The sequence below is a fragment of the Thermobia domestica genome, chromosome 15 (genome assembly GCF_964235325.1).
Source record: "Thermobia domestica chromosome 15, izTheDome1.hap1.1, whole genome shotgun sequence".
Classification (NCBI taxonomy): Eukaryota; Metazoa; Arthropoda; class Insecta; order Zygentoma; family Lepismatidae; genus Thermobia; species Thermobia domestica.
Window position 1 is genome coordinate 36,907,080 of NC_137468.1, and position 26,427 is coordinate 36,933,506.

At 34.1% G+C, this 26,427-nt stretch overlaps 1 protein-coding gene across 6 annotated transcripts in view; it reads right to left on the reverse strand.

Annotated features, from left to right (window-relative positions):
- nemy (cytochrome b561 family member no extended memory) overlaps positions 1–26,427 on the reverse strand; it is a 616,447-nt gene that overhangs the window by 50,117 nt on the left and 539,903 nt on the right. For 4 of the 6 annotated variants that reach the window (XM_081739588.1, XM_081739590.1, XM_081739587.1 and 1 more), the window contains exon 3: positions 14,795–14,884. The exons of the other annotated variants lie outside the window; for them this stretch is intronic. In XM_081739588.1, the coding sequence (XP_081595714.1) occupies positions 14,795–14,884 (90 nt within the window). The remainder of the gene's footprint in view (positions 1–14,794; positions 14,885–26,427) is intronic. 6 annotated transcript variants of the gene reach the window in all.

Sequence of the window (26,427 nt, forward strand, 5' to 3'; positions counted from 1 at the left end):
TCCTTTTATCAAGCAATGATTAAAAATTTCAGTCCGTGGTTCGATTCCAGTAAGTTATGAACTTGGGTGTAAAACATCGTATCAGTAGGTTTACTGGAGACTAATCCTTTTCATTCTATTGTCTTCGTTCTCCAAATTCTTTGGAATTCATTTACCATTTGCCTCCTTTAGCCTAAAGGCAGGACTAGATTTCATAGGTCTTCAGAGAAATTTTCTGTGAAGATTTCATCAACGGACGTCAGCACTGTTGCCAACTCAATTTTTATGAAAATATCTAGTAACAACTTAAAAGTTGCTAAATTTCTGTATTAATAATGAACTTTATTCTTGTTACAAAAAGGGTGTTTAGAAAATCGTTAAAAATATTTTATGTACTGTAATTCCTAGAAAAGTGTACTATTTAGTCGCTGTCGGGAACTCCAAACTTGAAAATTATCACAACTGAACTGAGAAAATTTCATATAATTCTCACAGGTTCCTCATAAGCACATTTGTCGGAGGTCTCCTTCCTTATAGGCGGCCCTGCCAAAATCATGGGATGTAAAATATTTGATTTTATTCATTTAACAGGAAATCGTTTCACTACGTGTAAATTAGCTAGATTTTTTTTTCTTTTTTTTTTAAAGCAATGACTTATTGATGATTGTTCAGTGGGATTTTTTTTTCTTAATCAGGGTTCATACAAAAATATTTAACTCAATTTCCCTGAATTTACAGGTTTACCAGGTATTAATTGTGCAATTTCCAGGTCTAGTGAAAGAAACTAGCAGTAAGAGAACGCAAACATTTTAAGAATAATATGTTTATATATTTAAGAATGGCCACCCTTCTTCCCAATGAACGATTGCAATTAAATATTGAGTCACAAGAAAATAAATAATTAAAATAAATAAAATTTAAAATATCCAAAACTTTGTTCCATATTTGAATACATTCAAAATATACAAAAATAATGAACTCAATTTTTCTGATATTTCCAGGTATTTTACTAGATATGACCGATTTCCCTGAATTATCTAGGATTTTTTCTTCCAAAATTAATTTTCCTGAGATTTCCAGGTTTTCCAGGTAGTGTATGAACCCTATTAATGGTCTACATACACCCTTAAATTGACCTGTCCAATGTTTGTGTAGCCTAATGATGGAGAGCAAGTCTTCGATGAAATTTAGCATAACACCCCCCGGAAGTGCTGTTATAACAACAAATTGATCGAATGCAAAAATTGTACAGATCTATTGAACTTTCCATAAGAAACATACCTAACAACCATCCTTTAAAGACTCGCTTTATAACATTTACTGGAAGCAGAATACGTAAAATGTAATAAAGCATACACAGAATATACAAACATATAATCAACGCTAGTCCTTGCCCTGAGCTAAAAACAAAAATTACTAACTGTAATTACGGTGACCTAATTCGCAAACCTTCTTCTGTAGCTTGACCCAAGCTAGATCAAGCCAGCTAGTCAAGGAACTGCCAAGCATCGTGATAAACCAGACAGCAACTGTAGCATCCTGAAGTCTTTATACGTACGAACAACTTCAACAACTGAACTCGACAACAAAACAACTAGATCAACCTCAAAACTAGGACATTAATTAAATAAAAGGATAAACTGTCATCACTGATAGAGCTCAAAACATGAAGACAATGCTTTTAATCTTTATTGCTCAAAATATATTATTAAAACAAGACTACTTTCGTACCATTTGCCTGTAAAATAAACTTAACAGATTAACTTCATGATAACCATAATAAAATAAAAAACAAAATATACTCTAAAAAGTGACATCAAAGGTTTGGATGCCCTCTCCTTGATTTATTTCGTAGCAACCAAGCAGGTTAGTCCAGGAAGAACAAAGTGAGAAGGAGAGGGAACGCCTAATCTGTCTAGTGACCCACAATTCGACCAATGGTGTCTTAAAAGTAAATTAAAAAAAAAAAAAAAATGGCTTGCTAATAAATTCATATAACATCACAAATGCAAACACTGGACTCAAAGAATTTGGCAAAATTATTAACAACGTGTTAGTATCATGTTTTGACATACTTATTGCGAAAAGTAATGCAATCTTTCCCAAAATAGTTGTATTTTGTTAATGATTTGCCGGCATTCTGTCTACTTAACGGAAGTATGTTGTAACTAGAATACGGTGCATAGCTATACATACAATCGGATGACCTTGAGTACTAAACCCACGCCCTTACTTTTTCTTGTTCGTCCTAGTTTGTCACAGCTACCATTCTTACAGCCGCAAAAACTACTCCTTCAGGTTAAAACCAAAAATACCTCTGGGTACACAAACTAGTTCGTTCCAGTGTAATAAGCAAATACTATCATTGCTGGCTTGACAATACGGTCAGCTGATGCAAGTAATCTAACTGGAAAATATACACACATGTCTGCTGTACATTGCACTATATGGACCTGCATCTTCTATTCTTTTCTATAATTGTTACATTTTGACTTATTCCAGCCTCTCTACTATGCAGTACTGTATTTTGGAAAATTACTAACAACGATGAATTAATTTGGAGAGTGAGTTAATAGATCACTTAACATATTTACAACTTGATTTATAAAAAAGTAACCAAAATGACATCCAATAAAGAAAGAAATAAAACTGATAAATACTATAGCGTTACTGAAAAGGGAACTAATTGTTACTACTATATGAAGGAGAATGTTCATTTTCTTTATTCACTTCCCCTTCTACTGTCTTTTCGTACTAACGTGCGGTCAATATTTTTGGTATTTCGCTTCCATCCTATTCCATCCCAAACTTCATATTTTTGATTTAAGTTTGTAGTTATACAATCTATCCATCATCTTTTTGATCTTCCTCTTCCTCGATCACCTTCTACTTTCATCTTTCCCAATCTCTTGCCGACGTGATCATAATTCTTTTCTCATAACATGATCATACTATGTACTTTCTTTGATATCTCCGCACTTTAACGCTGCCTCTTTCTTATTTCGTTTCTGATCTTATCAAACCTGGTAACACCACACATCTACCTCACCATCTTCGTTTCAGCCTTCTCGTTTATTCTTTTGCACCTTCTTGATTCCCCAAGTTTCTGCTCCGTACGGGTCTCACTAAGGTCTTGTAGGCTCTTCCCTTCGTCTTGACACGTAAAGAATTTCTGAAGTTTTTCTGCCACTTTATTCAGCCACTCTTAACTCTGTGCTCTATTTCTGCATCTAACACCCATCCTTCTTCACAATGGAACTTAGGTACGTAATTGTATTTACTTTCTTTAGAAGCTGTCATTCTATTTGTACGGAACTATCTCCTTTTAAGTTTATGCATTCTGTTTGCTTCCTACTGATTTTTATTCTCCTGTGCTCCAAAGCTTTTTTCCACTCTAAGTTTCTTCTCTGTTGGTATCACGCGTTAGCCAAATCCTTAATAAGATACTATTCACACTTAAAACTGTTTCTGAATATGACCCTTTCAGTCTACATATATTTCGAGCATATATCTATCTGCATCTATCATCAGGACAAAACCCACAAAGGTCAAAATACATTAAGGGATCAACAGGGGTATATACACAAAGATAAAATATTCCGATGGAACCTAGAAAACTAGCTTGTCATCTTGCCCGTATAAATGAAAACACACTTAAGCAGAGTTCAAGTTACATCAATTATATGTGTAGAAGTCCTAATGCTTTAATTTCTACGTTCAAAATAATATTATCTATCTATCTATCTATATATGTGTGTTTTATTTCTCCACAACTAAACCTGAGTTTCTTATGAAAGGTCTCAAATCTGGCTTAATCTAGGAGTAGGCACATAAGTCCAACAAGTGGTAAAATAATTACTGATTTAATAAATTTTGATTTGTACAGTTCATACAGATTGCTGCGCAGAGTAATATGTACAAATAAAAAAGATTTTTAAAAAATAACCAGCTGTAGTATATACACAAACGAAGGCTAAACTCTGTCAGATTTATAGTATTATTGCTTACATACGTTTCACAAAAAGAGTATTTTGAATAAACATGTAAATCTGAAGAATTTCCACGGAGGTCGGTATGTTCCCAGCTAAAACAAAAGAATATAAAATGAAGTCTGGTTTGGAAAAGTCATATACAATTGGAGTAGTTCGTGCCTCAAAGCACTGAAGTTTCGTTTCGTATGCTTGTATCCGTGTGCAGCCAACCACATCGAATTATCAAAGACACAGACTGAGTCTGAAGGTAGGTTGTCCCACCAGGGACGGGTGCAATGCTCTGCTTTGAGCCACCAAGCAAAAATTTTCTCCAGCCTTCCTTCCATTTGGTAGGGAAGAAGTAAAGGCGTGCTTTGAACGAGAACTGTAAGGACAGTGTCTCTTCCAATTATCTTAAACGTCCAAGACGCGCTCCTCCTTTCACGACTCGATGCACTTCCTTCGATTTGAAGATTTGTCAAGGAAAAGTGATCGCTCATAACTTTCTCTCCCCTTTTGGATTCTCTGCTGTACCTAATGAAAACTTTCCCTTGTTCAACTCTACTACAGGAAGCTTGTAATACGTGTAATTAAGATATAGTGCTATAACTTGCTTTACAAATGGCTTTCCCCTCCACTTATTTAGTAGCATTGTGTGTATATGAACTTATTAACTCCAAATTTTAGAATGCATGTATCATTTGATTTCCTTAATATCTTGATTCTGATTGTCGTTATATCACTATTGTAACGTTAAAAAGAACTTTAAAAAGTATGACACTCAGAAATTAAACTTTACTGACGTGATGTTTGGAATAAATAAGACGTGCCCCTGCAGACCGTGAAAAGTTCTGACCAAGATGACACATATTTAACTGGGAAATGCATATTCAGCACACCAATCTCCCTAACGACATTTTTTCTTTTATTTCTGCTTTATTCAAGTAGTTTCACAATTGCCCTCATGATCACGGCCTGACGGTGGAAAATATTGAACCGCAACTACGAATCGAAGCCGAGCTACATATACTGGAGCTAAGTATGCATTCGGGAACCACCTTGTTAAGTAAGAGTAGGAATAATAAATCCGACGTAGTGACACTAGTAATGAGCTACCCAATTGCGGAAAAAAAAAATCTCCTTTGATTTTTGCAGATTTTTGTTGTACCTACTTAGTGCCAGCGCTCTAAGTCGAGATTATACGCCGTACACCTTTTGCTTAATCTTAGTATAGTATACCTTCTGCTTCAAGCTGTATAGTACGTTCTATTTTTGTTTCATTTATATTTAATTTATTTATTTATTTAATCGGAGATATGACTCCAGTGGTAAAATGATTATATCACTTTTTTCTATCATATCTTTAGCAGCTGATCAAGTGTATCAATCACACAGAAAAATAAGTTTTATCTGACTACTCTGCCGTCACAAGAGAGAAAATTGAAAGATTACGTCTGTCTTTGTTGAAGTTCGTATTGTTTTGATCACTGAGCAGGAAAAGATTTAACTGTGGTATTCGCATATATATATCTTACTCCTCACCACAATATTCTTAATTCCTTCTTGTACATTGGACGCGATTTTCTCTGTTCCTTCTCGTAGTGGATTGATTTATTCGGGAAACCTACACCTATTTATGTTATTGAATATCATCAGGAAAATAGCATAAAATATTCTTAGATTTTAAAGTACAAAACAGCGTACACCCTGTGAAAATTTTAGGACTACAGCACTGCATGCTGCATTTACTTAAGGTTTATCTAAAATCAACTTAATTGGTTTGTTCAATGTCTCCCCCCTCCCCTATTTTTTTTCTCTAAACGGCATGTTGGTTTATTTGTTTGCTTCTCCTCAAACGCCCATAACGCGGGAACCAAAACTCTACACAGGAATATATTTCACATACAGACACGCATATCAAGGTTTACTTTCATATCAGGTTTGGTAAACAAATGAAACAACAAGAATGTTAGAAAAATGATCCAAAATGGATCAAAAGATTGCAGTCTTGGCCAATAATTAGTTTTTGAATCAGGGTCCACAAAATTTTTGTACGGCCTCTAAATCGAGTTTTCGTATTTTCTACGGAATAAGCACATCATACTGAGTTAACTAATAATTTGGGTTTGGCTACACTATATGTAGTTCTCCAGATATATGGCCTACAAGAAAATTTTTGATTGAAATATACTGGATCTTGATCCAAATATGAAATGTTTCAATTTTCGTTCCTCGTTATGCCCTCTAGGCTCAAGTTCATGGATGATATTAATAAAAATTAATAATTATAAAATAATTGGTAGGAAGGATGTGGGAGAAAACGGCAAAACTTCAAGAAAACTCACGATGGTGTCCATCACAAACTTACATAGGTTGGGATCGAACTAGGGACTTTACCAGATGTGAGCACTCTACTACTGAGTCATGCAAGTTTGGTCAAGATCGCATGAATTCTGTAGTTAATATCGTATACGGTATGTACTGTCCATTTTTATGAAGGAAACAAAATGTAGTTTGTAGTTATTTGATTCTTCTTCCTAACAAAATTCGTATATTTCGAATTCCTTTACATGTAGATTTTAGATTCTTTTAATTCACAGCTCCATATTCATTAGTTTAAATATTAAATAATGAAGAACTCTTAAAACAAAAGATTTTTTTCTTTTTTTAACAACACTCGGATGTGAATTTTAAATTCTTTTACACTTCCTCTTTAGAAGTATACCATTCTTTCTTCTTACTTTTTCATTTAAAAATATTTCTCTTCACCCATGAATAGGCGTTCCTACCACTAGTTGGCACCACTTTCGCTCTCAGTGTACGCAGATCTTTATTGCTAATTTATTCCTTCCTCTATCTTCAAATACCTCTTCAGACAAGCGGAAAGATCGTGAATAATTCACAGAGATTATTCAGAGGAAATTAGCAAAACTAGATTTCTGTGCTTTATTGGAAAGGAAGAAAAAGGGGCGTATCTTTTTTAGTAGTAGTACTAATAGTAGTAGTAGTAGTATTGACATTTGTCAGAATGCAGTTAGTTTGGATAAAAGAATTTTCGATATCCATTGAAATGTTTAGCACAGAATCAAAACAACTTTCTGTATTTTTCTTTCTTTCTTTAATCTGAAGTAATTCCGTGGCAATTGCTTGGGTAACCTCAAAGCTGAAGAAAAAAAAGGAACATCACTTTCCCTTAAGACAGATTAGACTTCCTATGATGTTGCTATTATCCTGGGAAAAAGTTGAACATCGTCTTGCGTGACTAATTGCATCCACTATCTCGCAATTCATACTTTTAATACAAGGAAACATTTTGGTGTACTGCTTAGTTAAATTGGCGTTTCTGAGCTTATTTATCCGGAAATCTTTCATTCTCTTGCGTTTCTTCCGATGTCACAATTAATCGCAATGATTTTAGACTTTTTTAATAAATATATATTAGTAAAAGAATTTTATATAGAATGAATATTATATTTAAATCTAGGAATGTTGAAATCAAGAGTAACTTGTTTCGCAAACTGTTCAAGTCTGAAATCCCAACCCTGTGTTACATAGTGATGCCATCTTCAGGTGCTTAACAACCATCCAGGTTAGCAATCTTTCGATTGTTTTGACGCTGCTTTCTACTCTTCCCTATACTGAGCTAGTCTTTTCATTTCCATGTATTTTTCTTCCTTGTACTGAGCTAGACTTCATTTTAATGTACTTTTTCTTCCCTATACTGAGCTAGATTTTTCATTTCACGATTTCAATGTACTTTGTCTTCCTATATTTTGAATTATTTGATCCGTATATTTCAATTGCGGTTTCCTTCTAGGTAATTTTCTTCAGAGATTCCCTCCATACTTCATAATATGTCCAATCTCCTTATCTCTTCCTTTCAAAATAGTCTTTAGTGCACTCCATTGCTCTCCTACCATCATCTTTTCGTTTGACACCTTATCTACCCATTAATTTTTAACATTCTTCTTTCTGTAGCACCACATCTCGAAAGTTTCCGTTCTCCATTTTTTCTTCTTCTACAGTCCACGTCTCACATCACATACATAAGCTTTCATCAATCTCTTCTTCAGCTGCCACGCCAACGTTTCTGATTAGAAGCTTGTTGTTGTTCTTTGAACGTCTTCACCTGAGATATTCTGAAATTATTTACTTCCTAAATAACAGAATTTCAACACTTCTTCAATTAACTTATTTCATATTTTAATCTTCAATTTTTCTTGTTTCTTTTCTTGCGCATCTCGTAACTCTGATCTTGTTGTTCTACAGTTCCCAAATTTAACCCTGCACGATTGGTTGATTAAAGGTTATTGTCCAGATTACGAACTGCTCTGAAAAGGAGAAAAACAATACTGAACACAATTGAAGAGAGGAAAAGAAACTGGTCACACATTATTTCTAAGGATGGGATATGGTGAAAGGCAAAAAGGAAAGGGAAGAAGACTAATTGATGGACGAAGCGTGTAACTAATGTCTTTTTGTTTATTTATTTTTTTTTTTTTTTCATTTTGTTTAACATCCCACGACTATGCACCGAGATTAAGGGAGACTGTGATGATCATATAGACTATAACGGTCGAATGAAGTAAGTAGGAGTAAACGAGAAACCCTGAGAAAACCGACGCGCACAGTATTTGTCTATTACAACGTTCACCTGTCACGGACTGAAATGGAACCAGACACCCCATGTACCAGAGGTGAACGCTCTACCACTGAGTTACCGTGGTTTCTTTATCTTGTTTTATGACCATTTAATGGAGCAAAGCACTGAAAACTGAAATGGAAAGAAAAGCCGACAGCAAGTGTGAAGTGGAGTGGGTATTTATGAGTGCAGAAAGTAGTCAGATGAGGCGACTGCAAAAGAATCATGGATATCAAAACCAAGCATTGTTGCTGCATTGCAAACCGTCTCTGATTTCACCACAGCTTCTCTGGCTTAAATTTTTCAGCGACTACACAGAATTTAAAATTTAAATCATGATGAAATACTCATTTTTAAATAATCATGCTTGCAAATCGTATTAATTTGTTACGAAGCCAATATAGTGGTTTATAAAATTGCAAAATTCAGTGAGAGTTCATACAAATTTTGAAGGAATTGTATTATATTAAAGTCTTTTTCTCTTTGACTAACCAAACAGTAACCACTTCCCAACTTTGACAATAGTAAAGAAAACAGTACTACTTATACAAAAAGAATTTAACGAAGGATTCTGGGGTACGGAAACTTTTAAAGCTAGTTTAACCTAGGTTGGGGCAAATCTCCTATAGATAGATAGATCATACAAAGATATAAGGGTTAGTGATTTATTGAAATCTGACTTGTGCACTTCATACAAACTGTCGTGAACAATAATATGTGAATACATAGGAGATTTATTTTTAATAATGGGATGTACATATAAGTAAACGTTAAACTTTATCAAATAATACTGATCCCTGTACCCACTTATGATTTCAATGAATGGAAATTTACCCTCGGAGCTACAAATTACTTCTATAGTGCTCAAATGTGGATTCCCAGCATTTTTTGTAGTATTACTTTTCACGACAAGTATAATTAAAATCTCCCCGGGGAAAATCTGAAAACATTACTGAATATATCCATTACTCAATATGTATGTGATCCCTGATATCCTTGTAATGATACTATAATAATCACCTGCGTAAATTATGAAAAAAAAAGTACATTCATTTTGGTATATGTATCCAAATGTTTTTGTGTCGTTGTGGAACATTTCATCTAGCAAAGCTTGTACAGTACGAATTAGCGAAATCACTTCAGCTGATTCATTTGACCCTGGAACAAAAATGATCTCTCTGACAAAAGGGATACAGAAAAGGGGGGAAGTAGAAGGAAGGGGGGATACGGAGACTTGCACTGATGGCGTCATATACTCATCCGTTTATTATACCAACCTTGAACCTCTCTCATAACTAAGTTCCCTTGCACACTGGCATTACGATTCATGCTAGTATAAGCACTGCTATCCTACTATATCTTTGTATGTACTAATAAAAATCCTCGTTCAAAAACATTCTATGATTCAATTTTGTTTTCCCGTTTATCAATAACTATTCCGAATTCGATTCTCCTTAGAATCTATTCAAGTGAATCACAGAGAAGAAAATCAGAATCTAACTTACAGTACTCACGAACTTTGCCCATAATATACAGCAAATGTAAGCGTCTATGGCATATTCTCTAACTTGTCAAGTTCCTGATAACCACAAAAGCTTGGGATACGTTCCTAAAATTTTCAAGTTTTCTTCCTTTCTTTCTTTATCTTTCAAAATCTCGTATTACCCAAGTTCTGCTCTAGTTGTCTTTCGTGCAAAAACATTGCGTAATATTTTTTTTTTTTTTTGTTTGTTTTTTGGTCACCAATAAGAATTTTGAATTTGGTTTCATGACCTGACCTTCTGAATATTTTCCCTGTTTTATTGTGGAAAACTAAATAGAATTTTATAGTAAGAATTTGCAACACTAAACTGCCCCGCTCCAAAGACCCCACAAAGGGCTATGGCCGACCGAATGACGCACATTAAACTGAATGATACGTGGTTAGTGTGTGTTAAGGATTCCAACGTCAGTATTTCTAATATAGAAAGCTAGAAACCAAGCTATTTAGCCAACACCCGCTTGGCAAAAGTTTAGTTTAGCGTATCTTCTTGGACAAAGCGGACAGATTAGGAATTATTTTATTTTCTTCAAAATATTAAATGTTTCCATGACTTCTTAAAATGGAAACTAACCAATATTGTGCTAGTTTTAGTAAAACTGCTAATTCTCGTCTTCATTTCAAATACTCGTTTCTGTTTTACTATTTATATGAACCTTTATGAGCAATATTTACTATGCCAATACTTCTAATGGATATATTGATTATACGCCCTTTTTATTGTTCATTTTATTTATTGTTTGATATATCAATTTTATTACGCATAGACTCATTATCTGTTTACGTTCAATTTCATTCTATTTTTAATACATGACAATTACGACTGCGTTATGTTTTTTATGAAAGCAAATAATTCATGAAATGTCGTTACGACATACGACATAACGTAAATACGTTATGTTCGATATTATATATATAAAATTTTAAATAAAAATTAAGATGATAACCGACCTATTGACATTACTCTGGAATGATTATTTATCTGAAGAATGATTAGGAAATTCACTGTCTTGTTAGCGCTTACCAAAGTTAAATAGATACTACGATCCACGAATAAGTGTAATATAGTGGCTAATGCCTAAAGTAAATCATAAGTCCTGCAACAACAGGTGAAGAATCAAACAGAAAATTATACCTTAAAATCATTTATAGATTGGGAGTTTTAACGTCCTTTTAAAATTACTTAAGAAATATTCTAGACTGATCACTTTTTTCTCGTTTTAAAATTTGTTCTATTGAACTTTCACGCCATGTCGTAAGGAACCTGAGATTTCCACGATTGTGGTTAACGTCGAAAAACTAACTGCTACCAATAATTGTTTATTTCCGTCAAAGTTGAGCTTCGAATATAAAGTCAAAGTCTGAAATAAAACAAATTACAGGTTAATAAGCGATTTTTGTTGTTTATCAAATATTTATCAGTCCAAGTTACACACACATTTATCAAAAATGACAATTCAAAAGTTGTGCTCAAGTTTCGAACTACTAGAATCTCCTTTATGAAATAAAAAATAATGAAGGTTCCTGATCATTTATATTTTGAAGGTACGTATTAAATCATGGACATGCCCTTATTTCGTGCAAACCACATTTTCAATTAATTTTTCTTTCAAAAAAACTAGTATTTTCAAGTTCAAACATGTGTGTCTTAAATTGGACGGGTTGTGATGTATATCTGGTAGGTTACACAATACATCTCCATTCGGTACAACCCCATGTGAACCACTGACGGTGTCGCAACGCGTTTTCATGACATCAGCACATTAAAGGAATAAACTGGTCAGCAAAACACTTTATAGCTGCCTTTCTCCAGGATTCCACAGGTACCTATTAAACGGACGTTGGTGAACAAGAACAGCATAAAACATTAAATCCCGTCTCTAGCGCAGAGATGAAACCCGGGCAGTACAGTTTATAGTCGCCTTACCCACCGACTACCTAGGTGCGGCTTGGAGCAAATAGTAAGCTCTGTGGGTTCCGCGTTTTATTTGGCTTGTGTTTAAAATACAATGCAATGATGTCATTTACTGTTATAATGAAATTCAACGTCGACACACATTCCTTCTACGAATTAACGTATCTAAGATTACATAGAAACATTGAACGCTCTTTAGCGTCATGATACAAAATTAGATCTTCTCTAATATTTTATGGTTCAAGAACTGAAAATGTCAGAAAATTATCCTGTCTTAGGTTTTACAACGAACTAAACAAACATGGACCGCAGTTTAGTAGTAGAAAACAAAACATTTGCTACTTGAATGAAATTAGCAACTTAATCCACTCAACATAAAACGTCGACTAATTTAGGAACGGTATCACTTCTTAAGAACTTGCTTATTTAAATCTTTGAAGATACCTTATTTTCAAGAGAGTTTGGATAAGCATACCAACCTGTCACATCTCATGTTGTTCCAGTAAGAGTGATGACTGACAAATTTGTTTATTTAATGACTTGACAATGCTCCAAGTTAGTATTCTATTTTCGTATCCAAAGTAGATTAAAAAAAAAAAAAAAAAAAAAAGGTTCGTTGAAAATTGTTTATAGTAACTTATGCTTTTAACAATTTAGAGGCAACTGTAACAGCATTGTTTAACTAGAATGCTAGTTAAGAAGGCAAAATTGATTTTTAGAATGCAAAATATTCTTTTAATCTAAAGGCAACAAGAAATACAACTTCATACTGAATATTGTTCTTCTACCTTTGGAACGATGTATAGCTTTAAAACTGCCCAAAGCAAACACTTATTATTAATAACCTGTTATACTTTAGGCAATATATTACTGTCTTTATCAAACTGTATGAAGGTGTTGATTTATCGTTGAAAAAGTGACAAAGATTATTAACTAAATGATTTTATTTAAACTTCACGTTGTAATTATTGTAATTTTTTTTCATCTCTTCCGGCACATTAACATACCAACTGGCAATATAACAGAAACGATTTTAAAAAAACACACACACACACACACACAATCGAACTTTTTTTTAACAATTTTATCCCATGTTGATCACGTTTACTAACCATCACAGTCTCGCAGCATCTCTTTTGAATCCTGCATCCACTTACAGAGAAACACTGGTTTTACATATTTTATATTATATATATAGCTAATGTGTTATCACGTGGGCAGAGGTGAGCGGTTAGCATAGCGATTAGCGCTGGAGGTCCGGCTTCGAATCATGTGACAGGCCATCCTGACAGTCTTCTTTCAGGATTTTCCTTAATTTCACAAGATCAATGCTAGGATGGCAACTTTAAATACACATGTGTATAAATGATGCAATGAAAAGTTGTCTTTAACAGTTGTATGTACCTAGAACTTCGTTACTACATTTAAAAAGAAAGAAATATCGTAAATAAAACTTTCAACAGAATGGATCAACACGAAAAGAGAGATCTACTCTTTCCTTAACTACGTGCCTTAAAAAAAGTTCCAAAAGATTTCGGTCATATGAGTAATTCTTCCATGCCTAATAGAAACTTCAAGGATTAAAATCCTTCACGGAATTGATTCTTTTAGTCGCCAGAAGTTCAGCTAGTTTGTAGTTCAGATATTAGTGTGCAATTTTAAACTGTTGGACAAATATAACCTTATATTATTTTCATTATTTGCTTAAGTATTATCCTCTATATTTGTGACAGTATGACTTATAATGACATTCAGTAGATCAAGGATTACGAATAACAAACTAATGAAATGTACGTTAAAGTTTCAAAATTAACTTCATAAAGACCTCCAGGATGTACAGTCACGTTCAAAAGTCAAATACGCTAGGAATTGACGAGATTTAACTTCATTACTACCCTACAAAACACACAAGTCTAGTGTGTTGTTTCTGGTCGAATACATGTGCACATGCTGATAGGCACCCAATAGAATTAAGCCACTAAAAATTTGATAATTAAAGCTGTACCATGTCTAGATTTGGAAATCTAAAATTGATATCGATAAAGTATTAAGTAACGATATATATATATATATATATATATATATATATATATATATATATCGAAAAATTATATAATACAGAAATATCAAAAATATGAAAACCAAAATATCGAAAAATATCATAACACATTCAATATTTAAAAATATCGAGTTGATAAGTTTAAAGTTTGTGATATTCGATATCACAATCTTTAAGTTATAGTCATTTGTAAAAATAAGGGGAATCTGCTCTTGGTTGTTTGTACTGCGGTTTAAGAGAAATGCAACTGTTTGTTAACTTCTCACTCAGGAAACCAAAAGACTTTTGATCGTAACTGTATATTCCTATCACTCTTCACTACACAATCACACCAAGCACTACAAATATTCTACAGATATATATTTCACGCTAAATTATTTTCTGGTTCCATGTTGGATCGTGCAAAATTTGCATGCCTCCTTTCGCAAAACTTCTAACTTGAACACAAAAATGACAAAAACATTCCCCATTTATAATGTGCTATAGAATAAAAGCAAAAAAAAACTGCACATGCCGTGCTTTGCCATATAAATGGTATAAAACGTGAGAAACAAATGTGCGCTATTTATGTATATATATTTTGCAGCAATAATAACAAAACGGAAAAATAACGTCCCCCCATCGCTCACTGGAAGCCATACCAAACAAATATTGCATTGGTTTCTTTTGGGGTTATTAAGATTCTTACTCATGTTCTCGTATTAAATCTGCATCTGGAGAATCTCCAACCTTCAACGTGGAGCTGGAGTCAAGTAATCTCAGTTTCCAGTCCGAGTCTCTGCAAATACCATTTTAATCGTTTTTTTAAAATTCTTTTTCTAAACACTTTTCACTAACAAACTATGATGTTTGGCTCTAATGAAGCTAGCTACTAACATACTACGTTTGCAAAGTTCCTCCTACAAAATCTAAGAAACATTAACACCATAGTGCAGGGTGTCTAGGAAAATCCACATCGAAAATCTTATAGTAAATTTCCGTACTAATATATGTTTTATATGTAAATTGACTGAGCCAAAAGTGCACAATCACGTAAATTGACTGGGAAAAAGTGTATAATCACGTAAATTGACTGGGGAAAAAGTGTATAATCACGTAAATTGACTGGGGAAAAGTGTATAATCACGTAAATTGACTGGGGAGACAGTGTATAATCACGTAAATTGACTGGGGAAAAAGTGTATAATCACGTAAATTGACTGGGGAAAAAGTGTATAATCACGTAAATTGACTGGGGAAAAAATGTATAATCACGTAAATTGGTTGGAAAAAGTGCACAATCTCATACGGTAAATTGTTATGGGGTAACATTATCCTAACCCCAAACATACCAAATTCGAGGAATTTCATTCACTCATTTTGTACGAGTAACATGAGATGAAGTAAAGTGTTCCTACGCGGCTCAAACAGCACGCAGACGGAATTTTATACAGAAGGAAAGCCTAGTGAGGAAAGGAAAGGGAATCCTAGTGAAATGCATTACCATTCGCGATCAATTTAACTACTTCTCGATGTTTTTATCTGTCAGACACTGGCTCCATTTTTTTCCCCCCCACTACTAATTCATCATAAATTTATATTCTCGCTTTACTTTATGTTACTTTAACTTAATGAAAAAAAAAAAAAACTAATATTCGCAACTTGTAAAATTCTCTAGACATCCTGCATTTACAGTACATACACTAATTTCATCATGTTAATTTAATTCGTAACTTGGAAGACACTTTTTACCTTGTCTCGTGGTAGAAAAGCTGAATCTCATTGCTAAAAAGCATTTGTACACTGCAATATTGCTGTAATCGTCAGCAAAAGTGCATACGAGCTATTTTTTTTTATTATTTTCTTCACATAACTTCAGAGCAAAGATCAAATTTGTATAAGCATAGACTCTTCTCTGATTTATTGAGAAAAAAAAAAAAAAAAAAAACACTCAATAAATTGTTCGCCAGATATTGACCCCGAAACATTAGGATAATATACTGTATGCATTTTCGCTGACCACTGTATCCAATAGAATGAAATATGGGTCATATTTAAAAATTTATTAAACTTACAATTTCATTAAGATTTATTTCATTCTTTCTTCCTTTTCTTTAAAAAAAGAACGGCAACAAAGAAATTACAGTTTTAACTAAAAAGTTTAAAAAAAAATGGCTCAAAATTTTAAGACGACTCACAAACCTCAATAATACTCAGTGCAATCGCTATCAGATATGATTGTTACACTCGTACTATCATGATTCATTAAAAACAGTCATCTAAAAATAGTTAGACTTAAGTTTACAAATATGCGAAAGTAGTCTATTACAATGCCACAGCATATACAAAAAGCATCATTTATTAGGAATTAAATTAGCAGAGTTGTAAACCCCTGGTAAGAAAATAATACGATTATTTTAGTTTTTACGCGTTTTATTTAATTATGAATTACTATTTATGTTTTATTATTGTTGTTAGTAGTAGTAATAGTAGGAACATTAATTTAAGATCTACTATTTATATTTAGGTATGTTACAAAAATAAAAAATTATTATTATCTTGTTCCTAAAGACGAGTTTCTGCAATTGTGTTAGCCACATGCTTAAAGACTGTCATCGGTAAACAACCAATGAGACTGTTACTTGATCTAATACAATACATGTTCAATATTTATCTAAAAAATACTCACTCGATAACCATCAAAATTAACTAATTGTGAACGTTTCGGCAAAATTTTACTGTCTTCCTCAGCACTTTAAGAAATAACATTCAATCGATCTTTTTCCAGGATACAAAAAATTTTCAGTGGAAATTAGTAAAATCAAGGTACAGTTAAAATCTAGTGACTGGTTGCATTAAGACATTTCAATGCTCAATTTTATTTTATTTCAACCTAAGTATGGTAACTGCTAAAGTTTAAAAAAAAAAAAAAAATGCAAGTCAGGAAATAACTAGGTTTTCCATCTACCATTCCAGTTCTACCAATTTTCTTTGACCAACTATACTGTTAATAGAATGAAACAGAATATTAAACTCAGAAGTAATGTTTCTTTATTATTAATTAGCTATATAAGATAACGGTTAGTGTTCTTGAAGGAGTATTTAGGTACATAGAAAGTTTACTGAGGGCTACTGGCAGTAAGGAAAGTAACGATACTCGAATTTTTTTTTCAATGAATAAACCAATGAAACTGTTAGCCCCAAAAGCATCCAAAATTAACTAGCTGTGAAATGTTTCGGCAGATTGTTATTTAGGGATGGCCCTTTTCGAAAAACCTATTTTTCGTTATTCGTTTTGTCGAAAGAAAAATTTCGTTTTCTGTTTTCCGAAAAAAATTTCGTTTTCGAAAAATTTATCTTTCGAAGAGGTATTTTTTCGGGGGAAAAAATGTGGCCATCCCTAGTGTTGTTGCCTTCCTCCACTCAAATTCTTTCAGTAAACTAACTTTGTGAAACTAGACAATAGATCCCGACCACTGGATACAAAATTACCAAGCTCTAGCGCAACCAGCGCTTATGGGAAAAGAGATGGGTGACCTTACATAGGCAGCTAAAGTATGTATAAGACTTAAATCTTGAAAAATAAATACAAAAAAAAAGGAAGAAAAACGCCCGAAACGAGTTGAAACTTAAAAAATTCTTAACGTCATATATATATATATATATATATATACGGTATATACTGTATAGAATTTTATATTATTTAGTTTACAACCATGATTTCAACATGTAGAAAATACACAGAAGCAATTGATGATGCCTCTAGCGCTCATGCAAACTGACGTGAAGACAGTTGCGGCATTATTGCGTTTATAGAAACACGGAAAGTATACTACATAGCTAAATAATCATGTTTGTTCCTTTTTAATCGAAAGAAAAGAGATATTCTTGTGAGTGAAGAAAGGTGAAGCATCGTGCACGCTGATTCGAAAACGAAAAAAAAAAAAAACTATTTAAGCAATTTCTAAAGTCGCGCAGCTAGAAACATGGAAAATGTCCAAGATTCTACTACAAGTAGCTCCAATGTTAAGGAAACCACCAAGGGAGTTTGACCCCGACCAAAACCATCCTTTTTCACGAACTGCCTCAAGAAATTCTGTAGTGGGAGTCGTTAAAAACAAAACTCATCGCCGACCAACACAACAAAATTAGGATTGCAGCTTACACGACTTGCAGGGTTATCGAACTGAATTACTGTCTACAAAAACAGAACATTCGTCTGGCTAGTGGCTACAATATAGTCAGTGATACTATAAAACAAAACTTTAAGAGGAAGAAAAAATATTTCTACAAAAATTAAACTCATTTGAACGGCAGCCAAGATGGGAAGTTACTATATACATAAAAACAGTCCATATATTATTGAGAGATATTTCTTTTTCCTCGCTTTTTTTCTTTACTCGTCATCTATTATTGTATTGCAATCCGGATTAAAATAATAATAATAATCTGAATACTATCTAGAAATAAACATCCGAAAAATCCTAAATTGCAGTTACACAACACTGGCTATTAAAGAGGGAAAAAGTAGGAATCTTATTTAACGTACATGTAATAAAGTAAGGAGTCATTCACAGGAGGAATATACTCAGAGGAAGATTGCGATGCGATTGAAATATACGGACCAAATCAAATATGTAGGTAAGAAAGGAAAGTTACGTCAAATTAATCGTTATATATATATATATATATTCTTCCCTTAAAATCGTAAAATCTTGCTTTTTTTCCTTCTCTCTGAAAAGTCTGGCAACCCTAAGCTTACAGCGGAATTCGAACCACTACTCGATTTGCAACCGAGAAAAATTGTCCTCTACCTGGACTCGAACATGGGATGGGTCTCCTTGTTTGCAGTGGTGCCCACCCCCCTCATGTCCATGACGCACCCCCCCTCAATTGCCTATCCGTAGGTGTTCTTCCATGAAAAAAAAAAAAAAAAGTTTTCGATTAATTTTTACACCCTCTCAAACATATTTATATAGATTTTTACCCCCCCCAAATATTTCAATGACGCAGTTTGCGTCATAGCCCCCCCCCTTGTGGGCGCCCCTGTTTGAACTCATCTTTACTCCACTTAGGCATTCGTTTATTCGGATCCTCCTTCCGAGATGTGTGAATCGTTCTTAACCAAATTTGACATAGTGATTCAAGAGCGCACACTAAGAGTCGTAAGGGGTTGCCATGGGCGGAGTTAGGAACTCTCCTGGGGGGCAGACCTTTTGTCTGCTGGGGGACACGGTAAATACAAATTAGAATATAAGGATCTTATAGGTGGCATTTTTGTCAAAAATTTGGGGGTAATGTCCCCCATGGTTGTATATCCCGATCGAACATACCATTGAGGAATAATCACCGAACAATAGGATACCCATAAACTTAACCTTGGGAAAGCATTTGGCGCTCAAATTCTCATTGTAAACAATGGGAAATATAATTTTCAGTATTAGAAATAGGGCGAAGCCCTTTTCGTTTTGCTCTACGAACCCAATTTTTAAAAGGCATTATGCTTTTGGATAATATGCCAAATTCAACTATATTGCATACCCAGTTCTAAGGGGACGATTTTACCGACTTATCCACGAAGGAGAACTGACAGAAAAACGTTGTATTGATCTTGAGTACCTGCTTAAAATTTCTTGATCTTTCTTACTTAAAATATTCCTTCTAAGAATCACTTCAGGACTAATAATAATAATAATAATAATAATAATAATAATAATAATAATAATAATAATAATAATAATAATAATAATAATAATAATAATAATAATAATAATAATATACACTTTTGCACAAGTGAAATCACTGCACAGAATTATACCAATTATTAAAATAAATGAGCAATTTCAGAAATAAAGCAGCTTGCTTAGTTAATTTACATAGCAATAAAATAAGTGAACAGAAAAACGAATCCTTAGACAGATTACTTTAGCTCTGAATCTTTTATACATAGGTATATGTACATATGCAGAAAACACTTTTGATTTCAATAAATCACTTACATTTATGTTTCCTGGGTTTGTAATGTACCGCATGAGAAAAGATCCAGGGTGGTTTGAGATATGAAGAAATGTCGCCATGAAGTTTACACGATTTGTGTCATCTTTGCTTTTAAATTTATTTTTTTAGATTTAAGCCGTTTTTTTTTAAATTTAAAAAAAAATGGTTTAAACCAATCAACCGTAATGCAAAATCAAATTCTCAATACGAAATTCATATTCAGAAACCTCCGCAAACATTTCTAACCATCACATGATTTTTAGCCAATAGCTATTACTCAGAATTTAATCTCAAAAATCTCTGACATCCTTTCCAGTTGCTTCGTATTCCCAAAATAACTATCTTATTTGGTGTTTTCTTTTCTAATCAGTTTTGAAATTTGCATTATCAGCACTAACTGACCTTCAGACTGCCCAAACTAATTGTTATCAAGTTCTATTTTTACTCATTACCCCAAAGTTGAATTCTGCCCTTCAAAGTCAAAGATCTTGCTCAATGCTAAACATCACCAAAAGCCGAGAATTGAGTTCCGTATGGTGTGGGTCAATGAAATGTGATCCATTACATACTATATACTTAAAGAAAAGGCTGGCTGTTTAGATTTATGGTAACACGCGATTATGTTATTACATAATATGAATAAAAGGACAGTTTTTATCTTCATCTCAATAGATAGATCCTTTGCTTTAGTGTCATCTAATCGTTGAAACACACGGCTTTTTTTTTTTTTTTAATATATATATTGACAATGGTCTAATTGTGATTTTCTTAGTCAACGTTTGATATTATAAGTAAACTTTGGGGGAAGCGGTGGATCAGTGATAGAGCGTTCACCTCCGGTGCGTGGGGTCCCTGGTTCGATCCCAGCTCGCACCAAGTAAATTTTGAGGTGGACAAACACAGTGTGCGTGGCTTTTTTCGGGGTTCTCTCGTTTCCTCCCACTTTACTCATTCCACAATTTCATTTATTTCTTATCATCACAGTCTCCTTTGGCCTAGCCGGCATAATCGTGGGACGTAAACAGATTTAATTTCATTTCGTAACTATTTGACGAAGTTTTTAAAATATTATATTAGACATTTGTAAATATATCTAGCTGACTCGAAATGGTTGAGCAATCTGTCATTAGCCTGGTGATCACAAAACGTTATGTCGCGGGTTCGAACCCACTCAAAACATGTGTGTTGCGCTGTTGCAAGATACTGTTGTGAGGAAGGATCTATTCTATACAAGATGATTTTTTCTGACAGTCTGTACACCCCTGATTCATGGCAATCAGTGCACCCTTGGTACAGAAACAAGACGACAATGATAAAGGGGACAAAGGGGTCGGCGTCTCCCTTAACATGTGTAGGCAAGGTAACAAACTCTTATTCGCTAAAACTAAAAAAAAAAAAAACTGCTGCTCCCCTAAAAAATGTATCTGCCCCTCCATTTGGCCCCCTTCCAAGAAATTAAAGATGGAATCGTCACTGAGTTCCATCTTTTGTTGTTTCAATACTTTTTTAGGAACGTAAAACAGTAATCATGAAATAAATAACAGATGTTTAAAATCCAATATTTTTTCTTTTGATTTGCATTAAAAGTATACATATTTGATGGAAATAAGAAAAATAGAGCATGCGTAGTCGAAATATAGACATGAAATGCAACTGTAGTTGTACTGGTTTTCCCAGTGATGTATACAATTTAATCAAGAGGGTTCATATCTTTTCAGAATGTTTGTGTATATATATATATATATCCTACATGTACACAAACGTACCCTTTAATATTTTTCATATGTTGTTAAAGAGAGGTTACACAAAGCCTCTCTGAGCACGCCACTCGACTTTTAACATAGCAACTTTCATCAGAGGCCTTCCGCAGACAACTATTGAATGGGACAATCTACTAAGTTTCTAGACAGAGCAGTACGAAAAAAAATCTAATCCCTTTATTCTCAGGTATCTCAAATCAATTGATGCGTCAATGGATGTCAAATTTGTATTTCTATAATGGTAGCACACTGCCTGTAAACCAGACCTACTTTCAACGACTTGACTGAAGGATTATAAACTTCAATTTTTTTTTTCGTAACATTTCTTCCGTTCTTGGACAGGTTGAAGGACCAGTTTTTACCTCTCCTCTTGTTATATATATTAGTTTTTTTTTCCTTCAGTATATACACCGGGTAGAAGAGGAAAAAAAGCCAGGGTATCAAGAAGATCGTGCATGTTATGAACGAAACCGCCATGTTGCCACATTAAGGATGCACCTGGTTTGAGCGCAGTGTTGCCATTAAAATATTTCATCAGGGACAAAACAATCGTAGTTTATTTTGGAAACCTTACAACCGCGTAGCCAGAAAATTCTGCCATACAGCCAGCCATTAAATAATAAACAAAAACCTGGAATTGTTTATAACCACCAGGTTCAATATGCACATTAATCTCTCTTAAATAAAATACGCTCATGCTCATGTACTGAATTGCTTAAGTTCAAATACTGAAAGCTTACAGAAATAACCCTTGAGTTCATTTTTTATTTATGTATTTAACGTCAAATTTAAATGCTAATAATGTATTGGATACGTTTTCTGTAGCAATTTTTCTCTATGTCAAATTCATTAATTAGTGATGATTCAGAGTTAACATGTAACTATTTAAACGGAAGTATGTGAATCCACGAAGGGAACAGGACGGGGGCTTATATTACAAACTTACCTAAGCACTTTTTGCATCACCGTACCCCAGTGGTGTTTTTCACATAATTAACAACCGGTTTAATGGTAAGTATAGTAATTTGATTTAGTATTATATTATTACTATATGATTGTATATAGGGTGTTTCAAAACAACACCGACCACGTTTGGGAGGAGATTCCTGACACCAAGATAAGACAAAAAGTATACACCATCTTGGGTGCACAAATACTTCCTTTCGAAGTTATAGGCTGCCGAAAACACGAAAAAATGAAGTTTAAAAGGTCCATAGCTCCAAAACTATGGGACCTACCGTAGTGGGGTCAAGACTTCGCTTAGGAACTAATATGTGCGCTATCCAAAAATACACGCTTTAGGATCCTAAGGTACTCACCCAATCATTTTTATAAAGGCACTTTTTCTACAGGCATATAATTTGAAGTACTCACGAACTACCTCTATAAAACTGTTGCCGAAGTACCACAGGATTCTGAAATATGGATATTTGGACAGGCACATACTAGTTCCTAAGTGAAGCCTTGGCCGACTACGGTAGATCCCATAGTTTTGGAGCTATGGACCTTTAAAGTTCAATTTTTCGTGTTTTCGGCAGCCTGTAACTCCGAAAGGAAGCATTTGTGCACCCAAGTTGGTCTACACTGTTCGTCTTATCTTGGTGTCAGGAATCGCTTCCCAAACGTTGACGGTGTTGTTTTGAAACACCCTGTATATTAGATAACTAAGATACTATTTCTGGCTATGCGAACTAACAGTGTGCGTGTGTGTCAAAACACGGGCCCTTCATTTCGTATCGGTTTGCGTCAGTGCAACTCAAAATTTGTTCCTCTTACTAGAAACTACACTCATATTGCAGAAAAAGAACAGTGGAGACAAATCGGCACAGTTATATTTTCATAAAGAAAACTGATATGTCAGGTTCGAAACTGCAGTAATGGAATGTTCATTTTTATTTTTCCATAATTCCCCTTGCGTACGCCGCTGTTTCTAAGTATCATTATAGTGGATATGAATGCATACTAATCACAAGTAATACAAACATGTCCTATGATGTATCCACTCGTATTTTATTTAAATGGAATATACGTAATTTTTATTATATCTTAAACATAACTGACGATAAAAAAAGGAAAAGAATGCATACATGTCATTTGCTTACTAGCTGCTATATTCACAGGTGTACTGAGTTTATCAAATGTTTACTTTTTACCAGGCATATACATATACGATGAACAGTTAACAATAGGTGTTTCCGGCACACTAATGAGGCATAAAACTTTGCTCATTTATAATAGCTATTGACATTTAACAAGCTGACGATGTGCTTCTGGTATTCGCAAATACATTACCGGAAAACAGTTTTAACATAGCAAAATTCAGAATGCACCTGAACTAGTTTTGATATACACTGGTTTTGCAATAATAATTACTCAATGTCCTCTTTTCTTTCTTAACGATATTGAATATTTCTACTTTCTTTTTCTTTTTACATTGATTTATATATATTTTTCCTCTGAAATGAAAAGGCATTTTGATAGTTTGGCTTTACTTATGTCTTCTTGAAACCTATATAAAATGTCTCTTACTTCCACAGAATTAAATTTTGTCCCTGGAGGAAATCACGTTTTTTTTTTGGGGGGGGGGGAAGCGATAACGATAGGGATGGCAATTCTAAGCAAAAAAAAAAAAGTCCTATGGCCATGTGTTCTATTTTCAACAGTTTGAGAGTTACATGTTAATCATTGTTGACCTTACGTTGCACAAATACATTTATTTTTTCATCCTGTAGAGTTTATTCCATAGAGGGGCCGCAGTGGCTCATTGATAGAACGTTCACATTTGGTGCATAGGGTTCTTGGTTCGATCCCAGCTCGTGTCAAATGAGCTTTGTGGTGCAGAAACACCATATGCGTGGATTTTATCGGGGGGTTTTCCTCCCACTTTCTTCATTCCACCATTTCACTCATTTCTCATCACAGTCTCCTTTCGCATAGCCGGCATAAGCGTGGGACGTAAAATTTAAGAAGATTAAGATTTTTGTATAGACGTTAAGATATGGGGCATTCGAATGGTGACTGAATAGCCTTTCAAATGGTATGCAGCATGTGGCAATGATGTCTTTGGAATGGAAGTTATTGAGGGGAAATTGGATTGCTTCTCCTCAAAAAAAATCATTTTTCAAGATTTAATGGAATTGGAAGACACCACTGTCGCCGATGATTTCCCTCGAAAAATTTCCCTTACAAAGACAACACTGCCAATATTGCATACAGTTGGATAGAAGATTCCATCACAATTTAAATGTGCCATGTCTGATCTCTCCAGAATAACTACAGAATGAGCAATAAATACTTTCAATCAACGTTAAGGTCAAAAATGGTTATTAATCTATAGCTCACGGACTGTTGAGAGTAGGACATATTCATAGGATTTTTTTTTTCATAGAACGACTTCCTATTGCCTCCTAAAGGGACGCGATTTCTAACGGGACACCCTGTATAATTTAAATAACAATCGAATTTAAGTAAGATTAAATTTATATACGAGTATAATACAAATTTTGAAAAACCAACGAATATTTAACTAGACCTGAAAAATAAATTAGTAAAATCACAATTTTAATCCCAGTGCATTTCAACGAAAACCGAAAATTAGTTCCCAGCATAAATCAATGGGTTAACAAAACAATGAACGTGGCATAGTCGACACAGTCCCTTTAAAATTAAAAATAAACGTTTTTGGAAAGATAATGTTCTGTTGTTGATTGCTTCTATTGTTGTTTTACTCTCTAGACCAAATTGGGCTACCTCTTTTGCTTCCACTGAGAATCGAACCCGGGATTACGCGCGTATTCGACCATATGGAAGTGCAACATACGAAGTTTTATTACAATCAAAATGGAATTAAACAATCATGTTCTGTACGCTACACCAAGCCACTTGGCGTAAACACCTTTTTTGTGGGTCAAAGTCGCTCCAAACGACATCTGTTGGCAACTGAATGAACTATGTCCAGCCTAGCGATAGTGCGCTGCGTTGCTCTGTCTCTAACAGCCGTGTCAGCGGCTTTCTAGACCTAGTAATCGTCAAGTCTTTTATTATTTATGTTGACTCCCCAGTTTGCTTCACGACGCTGGGTGAATGCCAAAAATTGGGAAGCACCGGCCGCGAATCGAACCCCGGACCAGTAGACTACGGTGCCCCTTCCTATTCTATACGCTATAACAGCGTTTCCCAACCGGTGTGTCGCGGCACACTGGTGTGCCGTTAATGGGCCATTGGTGTGCCGCGAGGAATCGAAAAAAAAATTATTAATTTTATAGCAATCAAATTGCAAAATGTATTGAAAATTGTATATTTGTATTTCACTTTACTATGAACCTCTACTATAAATCTACAATTTTAAGTTTCATACCGGGTTACTGTTCTGTACATTTCTAATGTTGAAAAAAAGTTTTTCTTGTCATTGTTATGACCATTATTGCTTCTTTATTGTTGCAGACTATTTCGTAACTTGAAAATTTAAAATATCATTCAATCCTTTCGACAAATTACCTATATTTGTGTTTTAAAAGTAAAAGAGATTTGTTTGTTCGTTTGTTATTTAGTGATCTTCCTTCTTAGTAAAAGGTTGGATACAGTT